This window comes from Rhipicephalus microplus, chromosome X, assembly GCF_043290135.1.
Source record: "Rhipicephalus microplus isolate Deutch F79 chromosome X, USDA_Rmic, whole genome shotgun sequence".
NCBI lineage: Eukaryota > Metazoa > Arthropoda > Arachnida > Ixodida > Ixodidae > Rhipicephalus > Rhipicephalus microplus.
The window spans coordinates 429,213,219-429,236,846 of record NC_134710.1 but is presented as its reverse complement, the minus strand read 5'-3'; the positions used below and the strand labels follow the sequence as shown (position 1 = coordinate 429,236,846).

General features: G+C 46.2%; 1 protein-coding gene and 1 pseudogene across 2 annotated transcripts in view; both read left to right on the top strand.

Annotated features, from left to right (window-relative positions):
- Nucleotides 1-17,021, top strand: part of LOC142776555 (uncharacterized) — an 81,561-nt gene extending 64,540 nt beyond the window's left edge. The window contains exons 5-6 of one of the 2 annotated variants that reach the window (XM_075880422.1): nucleotides 16,561-16,669; nucleotides 16,757-17,021. In XM_075880422.1, coding sequence (XP_075736537.1) covers nucleotides 16,561-16,669; nucleotides 16,757-16,886 — 239 coding nt within the window. In that variant the 3' untranslated portion in view covers nucleotides 16,887-17,021. Of the gene's footprint in view, nucleotides 1-16,557; nucleotides 16,670-16,756 lie in introns of both variants that reach the window. The other variant, XM_075880421.1, reaches the window with a different exon arrangement.
- LOC119161834 (uncharacterized) lies at nucleotides 1,290-3,191 on the top strand (annotated as a pseudogene).
- Nucleotides 17,022-23,628: the final 6,607 nt, after the last annotated feature.

Below are 23,628 nucleotides of genomic sequence, written 5' to 3'. Positions count from 1 at the left end.
TGTGCACCACGATGCTGCTTTTAAAAGAAAAGTCGTCGCGTGTGTAGAAACGGACGGAAATGGGCCGCATCGCGGTCGTTCGGAGTTCCCGAAACGTGATTGCGGGACTGGCGGAAACAAGAGCACAAGATTGTCGACAGCAAAGCTTTACGCAAAGGCTTCAGTGGACCACAGCAGGGTCGGTTTCCGCAAATTGAAGAGCGTCTCGGCAAGTATGTGCTTGAGTAGCGAGCGGCACAGCGGCCCGTGACGACAGAACTGCTCCAAGTGCGGGCTAATCAGTTAGCTTTAAAATAGAAAAAGGGCTAATGCGGAGCCACTTTAAAGCGAGCAGGTGCTGGCTAACTAACTTTATGAAGAGGAAAATCTTTTCCCTCCGAAGGCGAACGGGCATATGCGAAAAGTTTCGAGAGTACAAAGAAAAGCTTCACAGTTTTCAGAGGTTCGTCCTAAACTTGCGGCACAACAACAGCTACCTGCTTGGGCAAATCGGGAATGCCGATCAGACGCCTCTTTAATTCGACATGCCTGGCACCACAACCGTCGAGGAGAAGGGGGCGAAGCAAGTTCGTGGGCTGACATCGGGCCACGGTAAAACTAGAGTGAGAACAATGCTCCGTTGCACGTCAGATAGGCACAAGCTTCCCCCGTACCTCATATTTAAACGGAAGACGCTCTCGAAAGGAGTCATTTTCCCGAGTGGTGTGATCGTGCGGGCCAACGAGAAAAATGGGTGCGCGTTGCAATCGATGTCTTAGTTGTTTTTTTTTCCGTCGTGGTAACCGGGTGCGCGTTACAATCGAGGGGGCGGTAGAATCGAGTAAATACGGTATTGCATTGTGGCACCGGCGGACTTGCGCGGCCCCGCTGACTTCGATAATTCGCGATTGGTTCCATATCAAAGTTCATTTTAGGCTTATGAAAGTGTGCCGAGGGCATGCAAAGCCGAGTGCGAAGTGATCAAGAACAGGTCCTAAACACGGGAGAAATTGCAAATTGTCAAAGTCGGTGGGCTAGCACGAGGGCGTGCACTGGAACGATACGACACCGATTGACAAGATGCAAATGAATGGGTACAATCGGTGGCCGACAATGTTGACGAATGATCTGGTCACTCCGGGCTGGCGAGGCCAACGACAAAACCAACAATCAAAAACTGAGGGGAGACTATTTGGCCGACCAGTCTTTAAAAGATTTGTGGCAGCATGAAAATACGGGCCTCGCCTGGCGAATCGAGGTTCCCCGAGTAGATGGGGGTGAGGGATGGAGGGGTGTGTAACAAAAACACCGGCAACCAAGTGGACACGGCAACCAAGCCGCAACGATGTCACCTAACGTACCCCTACTCGTGCAGGTTTTGACGGGATGCCTTTTTTCGTCGACCGGCCCATCGGCGTTTCGCACGGGCCAGCTTGATCCGCGTCACACCTTTGATGCATCGTTCAAGCTCAGCACGGGTATCGTTGCTGGTGATATTCTTGATACGCCAGTGGCGCCGCGCCTGCAGCCCGAGCATCATCTTTACTGCGCACACCTACGTGGCATGATGACGTCACCAGTTCAGCCCGCCAGCGCCACGCCAGCGGCTATAAAAGGGACGCCAATTGCTTCAAGCGGCAGTGGACACGGAAACCAAGCCGCAACGATGTCACCTAACGTACCCCTACTCGTGCAGGTTGGTGACTGGAAATATGGTTTCCGTAGTGACGATCCTTGCTTAATAGTGTTGCCGTGTCCACACGCCATTCTAAACTGCATAAGTGATTGTTTTGCGCTACTGGGTCTGTTGCTTTCACTGTCGGGAGATGTCGAGCAAAACCCTAGACCTATTACGGATGCAATGTTTAAGGAACTACTAGAAACGCAAAAAAACTATCTTGTCTAAAATTTCGCAAATGCAAGAGCAACAGGCCTCATCTGAGTCTGCTATGATTCAAGTTCAAAACAGATTATTAACAATTGAGAAAAAATTAGAGTGCATTGATAAAGTGGATGGTAGGCTGCTAAAGTTTGAGAATGCAGTCGATAGGAGCCATACGGAATTGAGTGCTCTATGCAGTAGGGTTGATGACCTAGAAAACCGCTCGAGACAAAACAACCTTATTATTAGAGGCCTAAAAGAAGAAGGCTCTGGGAATGATGATGACTTACTAAAAAAATAAATGACGATATATTTGGCTCCATTCTAAACCAGAAACTGAATTCTATAGAAAGAATACATAGACTGGGAAAGAAATTTCCTGGCAAAGACCGCCCTGTAATCCTTAGAGTGGCAGACTACCGAGACAAAGTAAAGATACTGAAAAATTGTTTCAAGCTGAAAGGCACTCATATTAACATTAGTGAGGACTACTCAAAACGTGCAACTGAGATACGGAGAAACTTGTGGGTCTCAAGTCTAGAAGAAAGAAAGAAAGGAGCGAAAGTTAGACTGGTTTATGACAAAGTTCTTATCAACAATGTTTTGTACACCTGGAGTGATGATGTCAAGGAGAAGATCAAGTGCAAAGCATCTGCTAAACCCAACCACCGATGACCTGAAAGAGAAAAACAGGCCGATTTTAAGATCAACCTAAATGCTCGCAGCGTACTGAACAAAAGTCACTTAATAGAAAGTGTAACCTTGGAATATCATCCTGACATATTGGCAATCATTGAGACATGGTTGCACAGTGATGTACATGATGTGGAAGTCACACCGCCAGGTTACGTCCTAATAAGGAAGGACCGAGGCGGGAGAGGAGGCGGGGTAGCACTTATGATTAAAAGAGACATAAAGTATCTAACTTTGCCAGATGGTGATATTGAAGCCGTATGGGTAAAGATTCGATTAAATGATCACCCTGTGTACATTGGAGTTATGTACAGACCCCCCTGTTCTCCTGCTACGACTCTGACCGACTTGAGATGTTTTATGGATTCTAATATGCACCAGGACGACAAAATAATTTTGATTGATGATTTCAACTTACCAGGCATTCAATGGGATTCGCATGATATTATAGGAAACGAAGTAGCTCATTGTGAACATCTTTTGGACATTGCCTTTTGTTTTAACCTATGCCAAATCGTGTCTAGCTACACACGTGTTTTTAAGGCTGTTTCCTCTATTCTCGACCTTGTATTTGTATCTTCACTCCTGGAGGAGAATGTTAAAGCATGTGATGTAATTGAAGGCATATCAGATCATCAGATGGTTATGTTTTCCTTGGATATGACGTTCGCTGGTTGCACAAGGACTACAAAAATACAGTTCTGAACTTCGCAGCTGCTGATGACTTCTCTGTTTTAAAAAAAACTTGAAAACTCTTTCGATACTTTTGTTCTCCTGCAAAATTCTAATGCATGTACAAATAGACTATGGGATTATTTCTCACAGGTGGTCACTGAATGCATTCAATTCTATATTCCAACACGACAAAAAAGATAGCAAAGAAAAATCCTTGGATAACGCGTGACGTGATCCATACCAAAAGGCAACTGAAACGAAAACGGAAAGCTCACTCGAAAACTCCTTGCCCTGAAGGGAAGGAAACCATTCACACTATGAGCCAGGAATTGAGACGTCTAGTTAAAAATTACAAAGATAATTTTTATAATGTTAAACTAAAAAAGTTCTTGCACGAAGCACCCGAAAAGTTCTGGAGATACATGAAACCAAACACAAAAACCCATCCTGATGCAGATAAAGGAAACTCACAAGCACGTGCTGAAAGTTTTGATGCCTTTTTTTCGTCAGTATTTACCCACGATGATAGACAAGTACCGACTTTTAATGAGGCTTCGGACGCACCTGTCATAGAAGGAATAACAATTAGTGAACAAGGAATATTGAACCTGCTCCATAAAATCGACAAAAAGAAAAGTGCAGGACCTGACGGAATACCAAATGAATTTTTATATAGTTACGCAGTTTGGGTCTCGAAGTACTTGACAATTATTTTCCAGTCCTCCGTAAGTAGTGGTTGCTTTCCCACTGCTTGGAAGGTTGGTGAGGTCATACCGATACACAAAGGTGGTAATACTAGCGACTGCAAAAATTTCCGTCCCATCTCGCTCACAAGCACTTGTTCAAAGATTCTCGCGCATATTGTCTCCAAGCATCTTTTGGCTTATCTAGATGTTCACAACCTATTATACTCACAGCAACATGGATTTCGAAAAGGCCTATCTACTATTACTCAGCTTGTTGAACTTGTTCATGATCTCTCCTCTGAAATTAACTCGCAAGGTCAGGTTGACATGATACTCTTAGATTTTGCAAAAGATTTTGATAAGGTGTCCCATGCTAAACTGTTGTTAAAAATAAACACTATCTTTAAAAACCCAAACCTAACGCAGTGGTTTTCCTCCTATTTCTCCAATAGCAAGCAGTATGTTCAAGTCAGCACGGAAAAATCTGCCCTTGCCAATGTTATTTCTGGAGTTCCCCAAGGCAGTGTCTTGGGCTCACTACTGTTTTTGATTTTTGTCAACGATTTACCTAAAGATATTACAGTCCCCATAAGGTTTTTTTGCAGACGATCGCGTAATGTATAAAACAGTCAGATCTCCTACCGATCAATCAGAACTAAATCTAAACCTCCAAAAAATACAAAACTGGTGCACCATTTGGCAGATGGATCTAAACGCCACAAAAACAGTAGCGATGACCGTAACTAAGAAACAACGCATTCTAAATACGACGTACTCTATAAAGGATCATGAGCTTGGCAGAGTAGAACAACACAAATATTTAGGTTTATTAACTTCCGATCTACGATGGAATTTGCATGTAGACTCCGTTTGTGCTAAGGCTAACAAAGCATTGTGGGGACTTCGGCGAAATCTGCACCATGCTAGCCCGGAAATCAAATGCTTGGCTTACAAGGCTCTCTTACGGCCAATTATGGAGTACGCAAAGGTGGTATGGGATTCGTACAACACAAGTAATCGCACTAAGCTAGATAGAATACAAAGATTGGCGTCACGTTTCATATTTAACAAATACCAGAGCTGCCACTCCCCAACTCAGCTTTGCAAGCTGGCCCTCCTTGAACCACTACAACAAAGGACAGAGTATTAAAGACCTAAATTACTCTTTTTAATCTATAAAGAACAAGTAAAAATAAACAAATCGAAGTATATGTATATAAAAACTGGGGAAACGTCAAGGCACCGGCATAACATGTACATCCCCCCTCCCAGATCACACAACGATTGTTTTAAGTTCAGTTTCTTTGCGCGGGCGATCAGTGAGTGGAACAGGCTGCCAAATTCCACTGTTTTATCAGAATGTGTACCTTCTTTCTTGAAGGGCCTAAGGGATGTCGTGTCTAAAGATGTATAGTTTATATTTTGCTTATTCTATGTCCTCAAAAGCAGAGTGCTTTGACTATTTCTTGTCATTCATAGTCATGTATAATAGAAGTTGTATAGGGAGTACCTATTTTTCTGTATGTATATTGGTTTTTTTTCCCACCCCTGTTATAGCCCAAATAGGGCTGACAGTTGAATAAAATGAAAAAAAAATGAAATGAAAAAAATGAAAAACGATCAGGGAGAGCGACATCTAGAGGGGTGCAGAGGCAGGGTCGGTGTTTAACAAGAAGAGTCTATTGGCACCTCGCCGATTGCTCACCAGTCGTCGAAAGTGGTTTCTCTGAAAGTCGCCAGAGTGCCGACTCCATTCGTTGTATGTGCAATTTTGTGCCATTGAAATAATGTAGATTTTCATAATCATGCGGGTATCGTTCATTTTAAGCGAAAGTTCGTTTTAAGTGGGGCCGTTATGTGTGGGCTCGATTGTATTCCATTCCGCTAATTCCACTGTTGAATTCGGTTGAAATATTACTCATATGCCGTTGTTTTGCGGTTACTCTGTGATGAATTGATGTGTCCAGTCGGTCATGTCTTCCACCATTACTGTCAAAACATGGGACAACGGGGGCACTCCCAAGCGAGGGAACGTATTGTGGGTCACTCACACAGCGGTCAAGCACCCTGTCCCCTCACTGTCAGGGGAGTACGGCATGTAGAGTTCCAGTTCATTCGGCCAATTTCGTTGGAATGAACTTTTCCTGCTTCTCGAAGTCACACCCGGTCTGAATCCACTGAGTCTCTGATTGGAACACTTGACTCCCGCGCTTACTCTGCCATTAGAACACACTTGCTCCAAAAAAAGCAGAAAAACTCGCTCATACTCTGCCGTTGGAATTCAGCATCAGACTGAACGCCGCTTAACCTTCATTTTATTGGCGTGCCCCCCGACATGGTGGAGCTGAAATATAAAACAAGGAATGGTATTGCTTACGTTGAAATAGTACGGGACACTGCGAGAATTATTGGAGGTGACGTGTGTAATTCGTGCAACTTGTTGCCTGAATAGAAGTATGACGTTTGACAGAAACATTAAAACATAGAAACGGAATCTATGCCTGTTATATTTTTTTCGTTTCATACCGAGTAGATGCGAGACCAAGGCTCTTCCATTTTGTTTGCGTTGGTGTTCTCACCAATATATCATAGTGCTGTTGCCAGCATTCACAACGCTTGGCTTGTTTTTGGTCCATCATTCCTTATAGCAGTTCCAGTGTTGCCAGCCTCCCCAAACGTGCGTGCATAGAGGGATTCAACCCAAGGAGGAGGCAGTTTAATACTGATAATGTCGAAATGACACAACACTGCTTGCGTGCACGGCTTGGCATGGGCATTTCATGCCAATGTAACCTTGCGTGTGCATGACGTGTTGATGCGCCTGTGTCAAGTGATCTTCCGGCTCCGAGATCCTTCGATACCAGAGAGGGCAGGGAAGGAATTTTGGCCCCTTCGCAGTGGTCTAGTGGCTAAGGTACACGGCTGCTGACCCGCAGGTCGCGGGATCGAATCCCGTCTGCGGCGGCTGTATTCTCAATGAAGGCGAAAGTGCTCTAGGTTTGTGTGCTCAGATTTGGGGCACGTATAATAACCCAGGTGGTCGAAATTTTCGGAGCCCTCTACTACGGCGTCTCTCATAATCATATTGACCCGTGTCTGCTTGTGAACGACAACGATGATGTGGGGATTTAGCGGACACCAAGTAGTGGGCCTCTGGCTTGACTCGAGAACAAAGAGGACAATCTTGCGGCTCAGCTGTTAAAAACATGCTGCTTTCGCTGCCTCAAGGCGTACTTGTACTTTGTTCGCGTTGTACTGCGACACTGGTGGAGGTGCTGGCTCGCGACCCCACCTGATGCTCCACACTCCCACGGGGAGCTGTTCATCCAGCCCAGAAGCACTTGTCGACACTCCCGTGCATCGCTTCAGTCGTCGCTTGCGAAGCCTCCCTGCAGAGTTCACCCCCTCGCAGGAACACTCTACAAGGCACCGCTCACATCTACCAATGGCCACTGCCAGTCCACAACAGTTACTACGAGACAATAGTCCGCCAACCCCATCTCAGGTAATCTTTTTTTCACCGCCGGTGCCTGATCGCTTTGGTGGGGGAGCACATGAAGACGTCGAAGACTGGCTTGATCACTATGAACGTGTCGCCAACACCAAGCAGTGGTCTCTTTGTTCTTTCCCGCGCCTATTTCTATCTCGACGACAGTGCTCGTACTTGGTACGAGAACAGAGACGGCAGTTTGTCAACATGGAGTGACTTTAAAAGAGGGATGATTGACACATTTGCCGATGTTGAACGTGAGCAACATTTACTTGAGCTACGGGCTCAGAAACCCAATGAAACGGTCGGAATGTTCGCTGAGGACATGGCCCGTCTCTTCCGTAAAGCTGACCCGCACATTACCGATGACAAAAAGTTACGCTACATCATGCGTGGCATTAAAGAGCAATTGTTCGCCGGACTTTTGCGGAACCCGCCAAGCACCGTGACAGACTTCATCAAAGAAGCTACGGCTATCGAGCGGGCGCTTCAATTACGATGCCGACAATACGATCGCTTGTCCAGCAGCACCCACATTCAACTCGCGGCTATGACATCTGATAATCAAAGCTCGTTACGCAATTTAATACGAGAGATTGTTCGCGAAGAGCTGCTGAAGCTTGCGGACTCTGGTCACGGAACCACCCACGGCGTCTGTTGCTGAAGTCGTCCGCGAAGAAACACGCCAAGCATTTTCAGCAGCTGATCCTACTCCCGATCAGCGACCCATGAGCTACGCAGCCACGCTTCACCGCCCGCCGCCCGTTCCACCGTCGTACCACCAGCTATCGGCAGCCGTTCCTTGGCCGCAAGAACAGACACCGCGGCGCCCTGCCGTCGTGCCGCCGTACGAAGAGCCGTCTCCCAAACGAGACACGGCATTTGCAACATTACGAGCCGTTGCGGTGTCCGCAGCTTCGTAAAACAGACGCCTGGAACACCGTAGATAGACGGCCGCTTTCTTTTACCTGCGGAGGTGTGGACCACATTTCCTGTCATTGCTGGCACCGGGTCAATACGTTTCGACCTCTTCGGCAATAGTCTGACGATCGACGCCACAACGACGACTACCCACCACGCCGGGACGCTGAGTCTCAACGACCTTCCTTGTCTCGGTTCCATTTTGACAACTGCCGTGCCAACAATGACAACAGTAAGCCTGATTACCAGCCAGGTTTGGGACGTCGACCACGTTCTCCCGTCTCCGGCATATTCGCCTTCGTCGCGCCACCGCACTGCAGCCAACGCCAGCGGAAGGAGGTCACCAAGTCCACGCGGGGGAAACTAAAGGCGGCGACCTCCGGGGGTGAGGTTGCAGGCCGCCAAGGCAACGAAAAAAAGCCCCCGTTACTCTTACCACAGAACGCCGTAAAGCCGACTAGTTATAACGTTGACGAAACTGTGACCACAGATCTTACCGTTTTTGTAGACAGACGGCAAGTAACAGCTTTAGTTGACACCTGCGCCGACTTTTCTAATCATAAGTGAAAACCTTTCCGTGCGCCTCAAAAAAGTGAAGACTACGTGGACGGGACCTCACTAGAGGACAGCAGGCGGCCAGCTGTTGATGCCTGTCGGAAGGTGTACAGCAAGACTCGGCATCGGCGGCTCTTCTTTGATGGCGACGTTTGTCATCATCGTCTGATGTTGCAAGGACCTGATCATAAGGATGGACTTCTTAAGAGAATATGGTGCCGTCATCAACATCCCGGACCGTTTAATTACGTTCCGCAACAGCCCTGGTTTGGTGGACTGTTCAGACGCAATACGTAACACTTTACGTATAATTGATGATGATTTGGTCGTCTCGCCACGGCCATGCACCCTTGTTTCGGTGGAAGGGCTCGAAGCGTTTGATGGCGAAGGCATTGCCGACCAAATTGGCTCGCTGCGATTCACCAATGGCATTTCGGTCGCACGAGGTATCGTCCGTCTCACTGGTGGGCGCACGAATTTACTTTCGACCAACTTCATTACTGAGCACCGGCACCTTCCGAAAGGCACAGCTATCGCTTGGTACGACAATATCGTAGAAATTCGAGGCAGTTTATGTTTATCGGTATTAGACGAACCGCCTAATCAAGAACCAGAACCTGTTCTTGACGATGGCCCCACTCTGTCAGAGGATGACTGACAGAGACTTCTTCAGCTACTAGCCGAATTCCGCGACTGCTTTTCATTGACCTCAGGAGTTGGTCGAACACCTTTGACCAAGCATCGAATAATCACAGAGGACACGACGAGACCTATTCACCAGAACCCTTATCGTGTAGCTTTAAAGGAACGCGAAGCCATACAACAACAAGTCGCAAAAATGCTTGAAGATGATGTAATCCAACCGTCACCACAGAGCCCCTGGGCATCGCCTGTAGTGCTAGTAAAGAAAAAGGACGGCACGCTGCGTTTTTGCGTGGACTATAGGAAGCTGAATCGGGTGACCAAAAAAGATGTGTACCCGCTCCCACGTATTGACGACTCCCTTGATGACTTCGGCACGCTCACTACTTTTCTTCTATGAACTTGAGGAGTGGATACTGGCAGATCGAGGTAGACCCAAGAGACCGAGAGAAAACCGCTTTTGTGACGCCAGATGGTTTATACGAATGTAAAGTCTTGCCTTTCGGTTTGTGCTCCACGCCCGCGAAATTTCAAAGGCTTATGGACACGGTACTTTCGGGATTGAAGTGGAAGACGTGTCTAGTCTATCTGGACGACGTTGTAGTGTTTTCAACGACTTTTGACGAGCATCTCAAAAGGCTGGAAGTTGTTTTACGTGCCATACGGTCTGCGGGCCTAACATTGAAACCGGAAAAGTGTCAATTCTGTTTCCACGAACTTCAGTTTCTCGGTCACGTCAGTAACGCAGGCGTCCGGCCCGATCCTGGGCCGGACGCCACAGTTCACAGTCACACAGTTCCCAGTACCCTCCAATAAGAAGGCTGTCAGACGCTTCCTGGGCCTTTGTGCCTGTTATCGCCGGTTTATCGCAGACTTTGCCCGCATCGCATCGCCACCAACTCGTCTCACAAGAGACGACGTTGCCTTTGAGTGGAACGAAGAACAAGAAGCTGCCTTTAATGACCCGCGTCAACGTCTTCAAACGCCCCCGGTGCTTGCCCACTTCGACGAAGAAGCCCCGACGATGCTTCACACAGACGCTAGCAATGTGTGTCTGGGAGCTGTGCTTGTGCAGAAGCAAGAGGGCACAGAAAGGGTAATTGCTTACGCAAGCAGAATGTTAACACGCGCTGAAGCTAATTACTCTACAACTGAGAAGGAATGTCTCGCTGTGGTGTGGGCGGTTTTAAAATTTCGCCCATATCTATATGGCCGCCCCTTCAATGTAATTAGCGACCACCACTCATTGTGCTGGTTAGCAAGTCTAAAAGACCCTACTGGGTGATTAGCGCGTTGGAGTCTCAGGCTGCAAGAATTCGACATGGAAATTTTGGGCCCACTACCTACTTCTACGGCAGGGAACCACTGGGTTGTCGTCGCAATGGATTATCTGACCCGTTATGCCGAGATGAAGGCTATCCAGAGAGGTACAGCAGCAGAGGTGGCAAGATATTTCATCGAGAACATTGTACTGAAGCATGGTGCACCAACCGTCATGATTACAGACAGAGGAGTCGCATTTATGGCAGCTCTTTTGGATCACGTCCTCATGCTGAGCGGAACAGCGCATCGTAAGACCACCGCCTACCACCCACAAACGAACGGGCTGATAGAGCGTCGAAACAAAACCATTGAAGACATGCTTTCGATGTACTTAGACGTTGAACACAAAAATTGGGATGAAATCTTGCCATACATAACGTTTGCATACAATACGGCCTAGCAAGAAATGACCCGCCTGACCCCGTTTAGCCTCGTTTATGGACGAGAAGTACGAACTATGTTAGATGTGATGCTACCGCACGAAGGTGACGGCATCGACCCATACGCTAACACGTTTACAAAATGCGCGGAAGAAGCTATGCAACTTGCACGTTTACGAATCCGCCAGCAACAAGAGTATGATGCAGGCCGCTACAATGCTCACCGTAGAACAGTCGTCTATCAAACTGGCGACAAAGTATGGGTTTGGACACCCGTACGGAAACGAGGACTTTCCGAAAAGCTTTTAAGAAGATACTTTGGGCCATACCGAGTGCTGCGACAACTGAGTGAGGTTACTTACGAAGTTGTTCCCGACAGTTTGTGTAGTACCAAGTGTCGCCAGCAGCATCCTGAACTCGTTCACGTAGTGCCTTACGTCAGCGAGTGATTGCGTGAGACTTTTCTTTTAAAAAAACTTCACTATTGACTTCGCATTGGGTCGATGCTCTTTGTGAGGGAGGCAAATGACCAGTGTCTGCGTGTAAACGACAACGGTGATGTGGGGATTTAGCGGACACCAAGTGGTGGGCCTCTGGCTTGACTCGAGAACAAAGAAGACAATCTTGCGGCTCAGCTGTTAAAAACATGCTGCTTTTGCTGCGTCAAGGCGTACTTTTGCTTTGTTCGCGTTGTACTGCGACAATATTGTGGTTGTGGTACATAAGCCCCACATACCAGTGTATCAAATCAGGGAAGGAATTTGGCTTAAGAAGTCTATACTGGGCAAGTGATAAGGGTTTTAAGCTCACAACCTCACATCACGCTTTTGCGGCTTGTTATGAACGAATTAAAAAATATTATGGTACGAAGCTTTTCATCGGGCACGCGATAAGTTCCAGTTTCTAGGTAAAATTTTTCATGGGACCTGGTGAAACACCATTTAAGAAGTAAATGACAAACAAAACTAGGACCACATGGAAATCTTTTTTAAATCTACCCTCTACTTTCTCTTGATGACACTCCAGGGTTTCGCATTCGTTCTTCATTGTCCTGCGGCTGCACATAAGCCCTGCGCCTTGTTCCCTATGCATGCGACCAGACGCCGGGGAAAGGCCGAGCAGATGACGCAGTGTGGATGAATACATATGTAGAGACTGATAGGCCTTCCTGTTGCCCAAGACAGTGCTTCTCAAACGGAGGTGCGCGGCCCCCCCCCTAGGGTCCGAAAAGCCATTTTTATGATTCGCCAAACTCTCACCCACATTTTTCTTTAAGGGTGACTGAGCCACGTATTGATGAACTGTCCAAAATGAAGTGATCTGGCACGTTTGTTTGATGTTTTTGGTAGCAATAAAAGGCACCTGTTCACGCTCCAGTTGAGTTAATTTACCTACGTACCCCTCCCACTCTCTCACCTCTGCTGCAAAGGGTTCCCCATCACTTCCACCAGTCCACAAGGAGTCCCTGACAAATCCATAGCTGAGAACCGCTGGTCTAAAAGGCCTGTGATGGTGCTAAAAGGAACTTAAGAGAGAGAGTATGTAGGTTGCACCCCATAGAATTCCGAAAGCTCAATTTTGTCTGGTAACATGAACACCAGTCTCCAACTGTACTCAAAAGCAAAATATGAGGTTAGGGGAGATGCGGGTCGAAATACGCGAGCTTTTTCAAAATTACTGATTCTTTTATTTTTGCCTGTTTTGATAAGATTAGTACCTCTACTGTTATGGAAAAAAAAGTACATATCGAGCCTTCGCTGGAAATGCTTTAAAATTGCATCTAAAGAGCACAAGGTGCCTGTTAAAAGGTCCAAAGTGTGCAGTCTTCGAGCACCTTGCTGGTGATAATGCGTCGCCGCTCGCCATTGTTGATCGCATGAGTCGAAGAGTCTAGCCTCACTTTTCAAATAACAACGGTTTCTCTCGCTGATGCAGCGCTAGAAATAATAAAAAGAAGCACGCTTCTGCGCGATTCTCGAGCGCCGCGACTGGCTTATGACGTGGTACGAATCGGGGACCATCATTGGCTGCTGCGCGCCTGTATGTGCTGTGAAACTTATTTGCGGGTCCGTGTCTTGTCGAGCAGCGCAGCTGAACAATGCTTTTCTCGTGTAATTATCTCTGTTATGAATGAAAAAAGGAATTGCTCGCAAGTGAAAGCTGTTGTGCGGCGCGCTCTGTAGGAATAGACTACGAGCAGCTGGTCCCATTTGCGGCCGTTAATTTGTTGGCTTGCAAAAGCCAATGCGTCAAAAGTTATTCACACCCTTCAGCTGGAAATTTCGTGATGCGGCAATGGATGACGTCAGCGCCAATCTTGCGAGGTCGAAAGAGCTCGCAGTGAGAGAACTTAGCAGGGACGACATTGCCAATATGTACGATCGTATGTGGCACAAACATGGCCACAAAATGGCATGACACTGGACTTAGTTTGCATTTCGCAGTCCTGTCAAACTTCTTCCTACCTTGCAGTTGGCACAAGGCTCTGCCAGATTGAGTGGAAGTTTGGCAAGCGTTTCATAGCCCTCTCTGTGAGCGAAATGTCTGTGAGGAGTCGGCTCGAAGAAGATGAGAGGTACAAACTCATGGTGCTGGCGTATTTTAGTCCCAATGGCCACTACAAGAAGGATTGTTCTTGTAGGTGTACAAATTTCATCAGATATGCCCCGCCGCGGTGGTCTAGTGGCTAAGGTACTCGGCTGCTGACCCGCAGGTCGCGGGTTCAAATCCCGGCTGCGGCGGCTGCATTTCCGATGGAGGCGGAAATGTTGTAGGCCCGTGTGCTCAGATTTGGGTGCACGTTAAAGAACCCCAGGTGGTCAAAATTTCCGGAGCCCTCCACTACGGCGTCTCTCATAATCATATGGTGGTTTTGGGACGTTAAACCCCACATATCAATCAATTTCATCAGATATAATGATATCTTTCATAAATAAAAACTCAATTTGAACTTTAAAACTAGTTTTTCTCAAAACACCAATTTTGCCATTTTTTCCAAAGTGCCCTTCCTTTTTCGGGCACTTCTATCTCTCGGATCTACATGAAATTTTGTCGACAAATGCAAGTATCTAGTTTAAATTCCAATATTTTTTGGTATAATAAAAATTGTATGTAAACCTTCACTAGAGGAGGTCAAATGTAGACTTTTTACATCTATTATTTTTCACGCATATTAGATATTTTGTATCTGCTTTCTAATTAGTTATTTGCATTCTACACTTTATTTGAAACGTTACGAACTATGAATAGTAAAAATTTACAGAAGTTTAGGGATAAAAAGAGGGGGGGCAAAAGGTTTAAGGTTCTCAATTTGTCATGTTCCAGAGCTAAAGGTGTGCAACCTGCAAGAAAACTAATTTTATATTTGAAATTAGCATAAAAAGTTTCATAAACAGCTCAAGTTTCATTGCTTTAGTGTGAATATTTAAAAAAAAGTGTCTTCGAGTAGCATGTCTCTTTAAATAGTGTTCATATAGGCACCGATCTTGAAAATAAGCATTTATGGGCACTTATAAGATTTAGGCACAAACATCAGAAATAAGCACTATAAAAGCTCTTTCCACCCTCTAATTCATACTCGTATATCAAAGTGGCACAAGAGAAGCGCAACAAACAATATAGGCATTTGCCTATAATCTGGTCTTTAGTTGTTAGTCTTGTTTTGCACATTTGCGGCATTGTTTATACTCTCAAACCTCTTTATAACAAGGTCACAATCTATGGAAATAAATTGTTATACCCGAAAATTCATTATAAGCAATTTTTTATAACACTGTGACAAAGCTATTGTTCACTTACATCGCTATAACAGATACTTCGTTATATCACAATATCTCGTGTCGAGGTTTGAGTGTGGTACTTACCCTGTATTGCAGTGCATACATACGTTACTTTTATGGATTTACAGTTTTTGTTCTGTACAAAGCACTATGCTATCTGGTGTGAAGGGCGCAAACAATGTATGCCTTTCTTTTCCCCCACAAGCATTACAAACTGCATGTGGCTGTAGTTTGTAAGACTGGTGTGCGGAGCATCCGTCGTTGTAGTCTAGTGGTTAAGGTACTCGGCTGCTTACCCGCAGGTCACAGGATGGACTCCCGGCAGTGGCGGCCGCATTTTCGATGGAGGCGAAAATGCTTAAGGCTCGTGTGCTCAGATTTGGGTGCTCGTTAAAGAACCCGAGGTGGTCGAAATTTTCGGTAACCTCCATTACGGCATCTCGCATAATCATATGATGGTTTTGGAACGTTAAACCCCAACAATTATTATTAATATTGGTGTCATGAATCAAGCAAAGTGCTATGAACTGACATTGCTTTTTTTCCCTTATGTAATAACCGCTTGTATTCTTGAGTGTTTCTTATAGCAACATCCTTATAAGCAGTGATCACCATCTAAACAGCTTTTGAGAAAATTTTCTTGGAGCAAGAAACAAATTCACAGAGATACCCTGTTCACCTACATCTGTTATCACAAAAAAACCAAAAGCTCCTAAATCATTTTGTTTCGAAAATGTCTCTGCATCCGGCACCTTCTTTAAGATTGGTTCTCTCTGAGAAAAAAATAAACTCAAGAGAAGCTGCGCAGTGCTTAACTAGCTGTCAAACTGTGTATTGTGATAGCTCCACCCAGCTTTATTCTGGCTACTTCTGGTTGCCCCATAATATATTCTTGCCTTCTTATTGGGACCACCGTGAAGTACACTCAAACCTCATTATAAAAAAGTTGCATCTTACACAAAATTAAGTTCGTTTCATCTGAAAATTTCTTTGAAAGGTATATTCCTAATGATATATCTTGCAAGAATACTTTTCACGTACTTCGTTATAATCTAAATTGTTATATCTGCGTTCGTTATATCAAGGTATTAGTTGTAATAATGTATATCATATGTATACTCAAACCAACACATTATCACCCCAGATATAACAAAATATTGGTTATAACGAAGCAAATCAGGTGCAGTTTTGACATGTTAGAGATATACCTTTATAACAAATTTTTTGATATAAAGAACTTGTTTTAGAGTAAGATGCAACATTGTTGTTATAAAGTTTGAGAGTGCTTGCACACGACTGTGTTATGATTTTTATATCGCACCATATGGTTATTTACTAAAATGCACGTTTGAAAATATTTTTTGCAAACACTTTTGAAGGTTTTGTACAGTGTACAGTGCCAAATTCTTTGGGTCACAGCTAAGTCTCTACCAATGTGTTTAAATTTCAAAGATAATGTTTGGTCATGATGGGTAATGTCCTTACAGTACAGTATTATTTCTGCACCAAATAAATGCTCTGTCTAAGCACAATTTCTTTCATTTCTTCCCAGAAGTTGCCAACAAACTCGCAGTGGCTGAAGCAGCTGTCAACAGTTTAAAGTCTTTTGTGGAGAGCGACCCTGTCTCACGGGCATTAGAAGTTGCACATTCTCTGGATATTCTGTACGTAGCTACTACTCTTGATTTTTTCAAAAGCTCTTGTTTAAAAAGATAGCACGTATGTATGGTTTTGTTTCGTCTCTCTCTCAGGTCGGATCAAGACAAGCTTTTTGAAGTACTTGAAACAAAAGTTGAAGGTCGAACCTTTAAGGAGTGGTTGCCAGAAATCGAGCAGCTACTTTCGGAGAGGCCTCCTCAAAAAGGCATTTCAGAAAAGTAATCGCTCTGCGAAAAAGAAGAGCAGCGGCCCCTCAGTTTTTGTTTTTGATGCAATAGTGTAAAAGCTCACTTCGCTGTGATTTTGGTGTTGGGGTCACTCGTAGGCAAAAAACTGAGAGAAATGCAAATAAAATAATGAGAATTTTCGTGTCTGCGTGTGTCAAACCCAGGCCATCTGCTTTTGTGGCAAGCAGGTAGGTGTTCTACTACAGAACAATATTTGTGAGAACTGCTTTGAAAAAGAAAAGTGCATGTTATGTAGTGAAAGGAGTCTCCTTAACGTATCATATTACGTGGCAGAGGCTTGGAATAACGCCAGGTGTGTGTTTAAAAGGCCTACCCATCACAATGTCCTCATAATTAATAATCGGCAGCAGCAGGAAAGCAACAAAGAGCACATCTGCGTAGGTTTGAGCGTTGCCCTAAAGATGCGAAGTGGGCCCTGTGCTTAATTGCAAACAGAACAATTATGGTGCAATATATGTTGCCTTTATGTACTTTCCCAGCTCCTGCTTGGCCGTGCACCTTTTTTTTTATTAATTAGGATCCCTTTAATAAAGCTGTTTATTATGTTTATTTGTTGCTTTCCAAGAAGAACAAGTACGAACAATAAAGTATGGTGCCCGCTTTGCACGCGGGCTTGAACAGCTGGCATCAGCGTTTAAGAGTGCAATAATGATTTCGCTTACTTTTTCTATGCTGCATATCCATTAGTATCTCAAGGCTTGTCATAGCTTTCAATTGAAGCTATATATAACCTGTATATTTTAGCACCATTTCAGAAATATCACAAACCTAGTACGTTCGTATGAAAGCGTACTGTAGATGTCGGCCATGGGCAGAAGCTCCGCCCATATGCTACCTGTGGAGGCTTCATGTCCACGGAATCGCGCTAACATTTTCGCATATTAAAATGTTTCAGGCTAGTAAACCACCAGGTGTTGCACGGACATTTCGAACGTATGCTTTACAGGTATGTAGTGGGTTCCACACGTCCAATCTTCACGAAGGTTATCTTTTATGGTGTAGTGGGTACCATGCAAGCATACTTTTAGTAGTATAGATTCCCAAGAATGCTTAAAAGGACGCTAAAGAGCAAAACTTTTTTTTACGCATATTAGTAAAGTACAATTTCACGACCTTGAAAACGCCACTCTTACCACGACACGACACTTGGTTGAGCGAGAAAACTGGCGAAAAGAAACTGCGGGTCGAGACGACATCTCAAGATTCTGTCTCCAAACACTGCAGCCTCATAAAAGGGAAGTGAATTGTAATCTTTGGGTGTCAGAGACTTAGAATATTAAGTTTCAGAAAATTTGTGGCGAAAATACAAAAAATACATTGTGGAATTACATCGTGCGAGGAGATTACGGCGCGAAATTTAAAAATGAAACCCTCCGCTAATAATTTTTTTCACTAATAATGAACTTATAACAAAGAAACTTGCGACATTAGAGTTCTCTTAGGGCAGTTTATCAATTTAAAACAACTCCTTGTTTTCTTTAGCTTCTTAGAAAAGCTGCAGAGAGACTGCCCTTCCACCTTTCGTTGTGCCTGTGCTGTGGGTTCCGTGCAGGGTTTTTTTTTTAATCTTTCTAGCCGGACCTAGTCGAGCAGCATCAACTCGTTCCTCGAGCCTGGCGGGCTGTCCAGGCTAGAAGGTTTCTGGAATAAGGGACCCTCCCACGTGCACTCACAAGCTTCATTCAATAAATGCTTTCTCTCTCACTTTTCTTGCAGGAGGCGGCAATTCTGCCAAGAAAAGTTTACAATCTCGGAGTTATTACATATGCAAAGGCTCCAACAGATATGTCCCTTAACACAGAATATACAGCGCAAACGTTCGCATGAATTCCACAGGATATTTAAGATGGGCAAACAAGACTGGTGTTAAGAGCACAAAATGCGACGGCACCCTGGTCATCCTGGGAATAACCAGATCAGGGTCCAGTGAACGTTCGGCTATAATTCGGATGTCTAGCCCATTGCGTAATAGCGGTGCTACTATGAAGGCACTGAAAGCCTTAGGTCGAGAGACACCGTTCTCGAACAGAAGGCACACTTGCCATTGGTGCTTCCGCTGATCATCCTTCTTTTGTTGTTGTTTATTAGTTTTTTTCAGGGGCAAAGTTTCTTACGCCATAGGTCGTACGTCCCGTGCTTATAGTAGTAGTCACCTCTTGTTTAGTCCTTAGAATGTCCGCTGGATGGCGCTACTTCTATACGATGAAGATTTGACGAAAAGATATGAGATGGTTGTAGTTGGAGTGTTCACTAGATGGAGGGACGTATGGATCGATGTCGCACGGATGGACAGACAAACGTACGGATGAATGGTCGCACGAACGGATGGACGCACGGAAGCAAGCACGGACAGACAGACTGATGGACGCTTCGCCCCACTCATTATCATTCACTCCGTGGATATGCTGCGAATTTTTTTTTTTCGCTTTTAGTTTTCTCTATAGCCTAGCTTCTTCGGTGCCGCTGCTCCCAAGTAAATGGTTCACAAGCAGGATATGTGAGTAACATTACTAAATGGTAGTGCGAAATCACTTATAAGACTCGCTGTGCACGTGCATATGCATGCGCTCGTACCAGTGGCGTAGCCAGGCGGTGGCCCAGCATGCCCGTGCACCCTCCTCCCTCAAAAAAAACCTGCCGACTTTCACAGTGGACACCCTTTCTCCATGGTCTCCATGGTCGACAGCCAGTGGCAGATCCAGAAGGAGGGTGGTAGAGGCGACCGCACCCCTCCCCCCCCCCAAAGCCTGTCGGTACCCCCTCTCGCTTGCCGTCTACCTGCCACCACCTATTAGGACAAATAAGTAGAATCTCTTTGAACACACATTAATAGTATTTATGGTATGATAAAGTTTTTGTTCTAATAAGAAAAAAGTAATGAACACGCCCCTCTCTCCAGTGTTACCTTAAGCGACCCCCCCCCAGAAATGGCCTCAGCCTCTTTATAGGGTTTTTATATGTGAATTAAACGTGGGAATGTCAGTCAGCACCACCAGTAGCCATGGCGGCGAGTGTGGCATACTCTTTTTGAGCCTCTTTGGCGTCACGTAGCACGTGAACTTGTTACGAGTGGGCAGCTGACCAATTGTCCCGCGTATACAACTTAAAGGCACTAAGTCTGCCAGTAGGAGACCCTCGCTATGAATTAAGGAAACAAGTGTATAACCTAAGGGCTTGTTTTTCCGTATTTTACACAATAATAATGAGATCTAACAGACAATAATGCCAAGGAAAGTATAGGGGAAGATATTAGACCAAATGGTAATGTAAAGATTGTAGTGAAGAAGAGGAGCTTCAGCGGCATTTCTCGGCGCATCAGAGGCATCGCCATCAGCATAAGCTCGTGCTTGCTGCGCTTGGCCGGAAGCTGCTGACTGCTTCGCTTTCTGCGTTCTGCGCTGCAAATAAACCCCGTTACAAGTGGTGGAGGTGCTGGGTAGACTGGCCCGGGAGGTAACTTTTGTCGTTGGCACTGAGCACACGAGCGAATGAACTTTCGCACGTAGTTATACATGCCACGCCAATAATATCTGAGTCGAAGCCTAGCGTATGTCTTGAAGAGGCCTGCGTGGGCGCACTGTGGGTCCGCGTGAAAAGCTTCGCAGATGGCAGCTCGAAGATGGCGGGGTATCACAAGGAGACACTTGCGACCGTCAGAAAGGTAGTTGCGTCGATAAAGAAGATCATCCCTTAGGCAAAAGTTGCTAGCCTGGCGGCGGAGAGCGCGAGACGGCGAAGGAGTGAGAGGATCAGAAAGAATGATTATGAGGCCACTGATCCAGGGATCCTTTCGTTGTTCCACCGTCATGTTGCGCAAGGCGGATGACGCAAGTGCAGGCTCGAGAGAAGAGAGGCAAACACCTTCATCCGATATGGGTGAGCGAGAAAGGGCGTCGGCGTCCGTGTGCTTACGACCAGATCTGTAAATAACGCGGATGTCGTATTCCTGAAGTTTGAGCGCCCAGCGAGCAAGTCGTCCGGAAGGGTCTTTAAGTGTGGATAGCCAACAAAGGGCGTGGTGGTCAGTGACGACGTCGAATGCGTGACCATACAGGTAGGGGCGAAATTTTCCAAGGGCCCAAATAATAGCTAAACACTCTTTCTCGGTCACGGAGTAGTTAGCCTCGGCTTTCGTCAAAGTACGGCTTGCGTAGGCGACGACATATTCATCAAACCCTGCCTTTCGTTGCGCGAGCACAGCGCCAAGTCCAACACCGCTGGCATCAGTATGAACCTCCGTGGGAGCGGCAGGATTGTAGTGGCGGAGGATGGGTGGTGAAGTCAGCAGGTGGCGTAATTTGGTGAATGCATCGTCGCATGCTGGTGACCAGGTGGAAAGGTCCTTGTCGCCGCTAAGAAGGTCCGTAAGGGGCGCACATATGGAAGCAAAATTTCTAATAAAGCGTCGGAAGTATGACGACAAGCCGACAAAGCTTCTAAGTTCCTTCAAGTTTTTTGGCTTCGGAAAATCGGCGACTGCTCGAAGCTTGGCGGGGTCGGGAAGTATGCCGTCCCGCGATACGACGTGGCCAAGAATGGTGAGCTGCCGAGCACCAAAACGACACTTCTTGAGGTTGAGTTGAAGGCCGGCGTCGGTGAGACGTGTGAGGACGTGCTCGAGACGATTTAAATGGGTGTCGAAATCGGTGGAAAAGACAACTACGTCATCGAGGTAGCATAAACATGTGTTCCACTTGAGGCCTCGTAAAATAGCGTCCATCATTCTTTCAAAAGTGGCTGGAGCGTTAAAAAGGCCGAAAGGCATAACGGTAAACTCGTATAACCCATCAGGTGTGACAAATGCTGTTTTCGGTCGGTCAGATGCTTCCATAGGAACTTGCCAGTATCCAGACCGTAAATCCAGCGAAGAAAAATATTCTGCTCCCTGCAAACAGTCAAGGGCGTCGTCTATTCGAGGTAACGGGTAAACGTCCTAGCGGGTGATCTTGTTTAAACGTCGATAATCCACACAGAACCGAATGGAGCCGTCCTTCTTCTTAACAAGAACGACCGGTGACGCCCAGGGACTGTTAGAAGGCTGTACAATACCCCGCTGAAGCATGTCAGCAACCTGGTCGTCAATAACACGGCGCTCCGACGCTGAGACTCGGTAGGGGCGCTGCCGTAGAGGCGTATGGCTTCCTGTGTCAATCTTGTGAGATATGTTCGATGTGCGACTGAGGCCAGAAGCGTGGCTGTCAAAAGAAGTACGAAACTTGCAGCAAGTTCACTAACTGGCTTCGTTCTGACGAAGACGTTGCGACATCGATGGAGCGGTGGAAAGCGTCAAGGAGTGACTGGTCAACAACAGAGTCAGAAATGAGTGCGCTGAGGTCCGTAGAAAGTAAACTAGATGGAGCGTCAAAAATGTGACGGTCGTCGATCGGATGCACGTGACCGAGACGTTCACCATAGAATAAAGGTAAAGGCCCTTCTAGCGTATTGTACATGAGCATCTTCGTGACGCCATGGTGGAGAGTAAGGAGAGCAATGGGCAGTGGAGAACATTTCCGTTGAATGAACAGGGCAGAGGGCGTAAACACAACATCACCGTCGGAAATAGCGTCACACGACACAGTCACCAGCAGAGAAGAGCGCGGTGGTACGGTGGTGTCGTCGGAAACAAACAGTTTATAACACGGCAGGGAGGCTTCGACAGCGTCAACATCAGGAAGTGCAGATAGCTCAAGTTCAGCGCGACAGCAGTCAATGACGGCATTATTATTCGCAAGGAAGTCCCAGCCGAGTATCATGTCATGGGAACACGGGGGCAGCACTACGAATTCGACAATATACACAATCCCTTCGATGATGACTCGTGTGGTGCAGGCTGCGAGAGGTGTTACACTTTCGTGCACCGCACAAGTACAGCGTACCACCCTCAAACAAATGGCATGACGGAGCGCTTCAACCGTACTCTTGGAAGTATGCTGTCGATGTACGTCGCCTCTGATCATTCAAATTGGGACCAAGTTCTCCCGTTCGTCACCTACGCGTATAATACTGCCGTACAAGCTACTACTGGGTTTTCGCCATACTTTCTTTTGTACGGACGAGAACCTTCAAATACCGTAGACACTATTCTTCCATATAAACCTTATGAGTCCGAAAGTACAACTCTGTCCGAAGCTGCCCGACATGCTGAAGAATGCCGCCAGCTTGCCCGCTCTTTTTCTACCGAGGACCAGTGGCAGCAGCAATCCCGCCAGACTGGGGACCGTTCGGCTCCGAACTTTCCACCTGATTCATTAGTATGGCTTCGGGCACCTGCTACCGCGCCTGGCCGCTCCGCAAAACTTCTTCCCAAATACATCGGGCCATACCGCGTTGTAGAGCAAACGTCACTCGTCAACTATATCGTGGAGCCCATCATCCCATCCACAGACCTACGCTACCGCGGCCGCGACACTGTCCACGTCTCTCGTCTCAAGCCATATTACGACCCATTAGTCGTTTCTTCTCCCTAATCCGCCAGGATGGCGTCTTTTTGTGCGGAGGGCGATTGTAGTGAAGAAGAGGAGCTTCAGCGGCATTTCTCGGCGCATCAGAGGCATCGCCATCAGCATAAGCTCGTGCTTGCTGCGCTTGGCCGGACGCTGCTGACTGCTTCGCTTTCTGCGTTCTGCGCTGCAAATAAACCCCGTTACAATATGAAGAAAAGTGGGTGAAAAGATAACTTGCCGTGGGCAAGATCCTAACCTGCGACCTTCGAATGA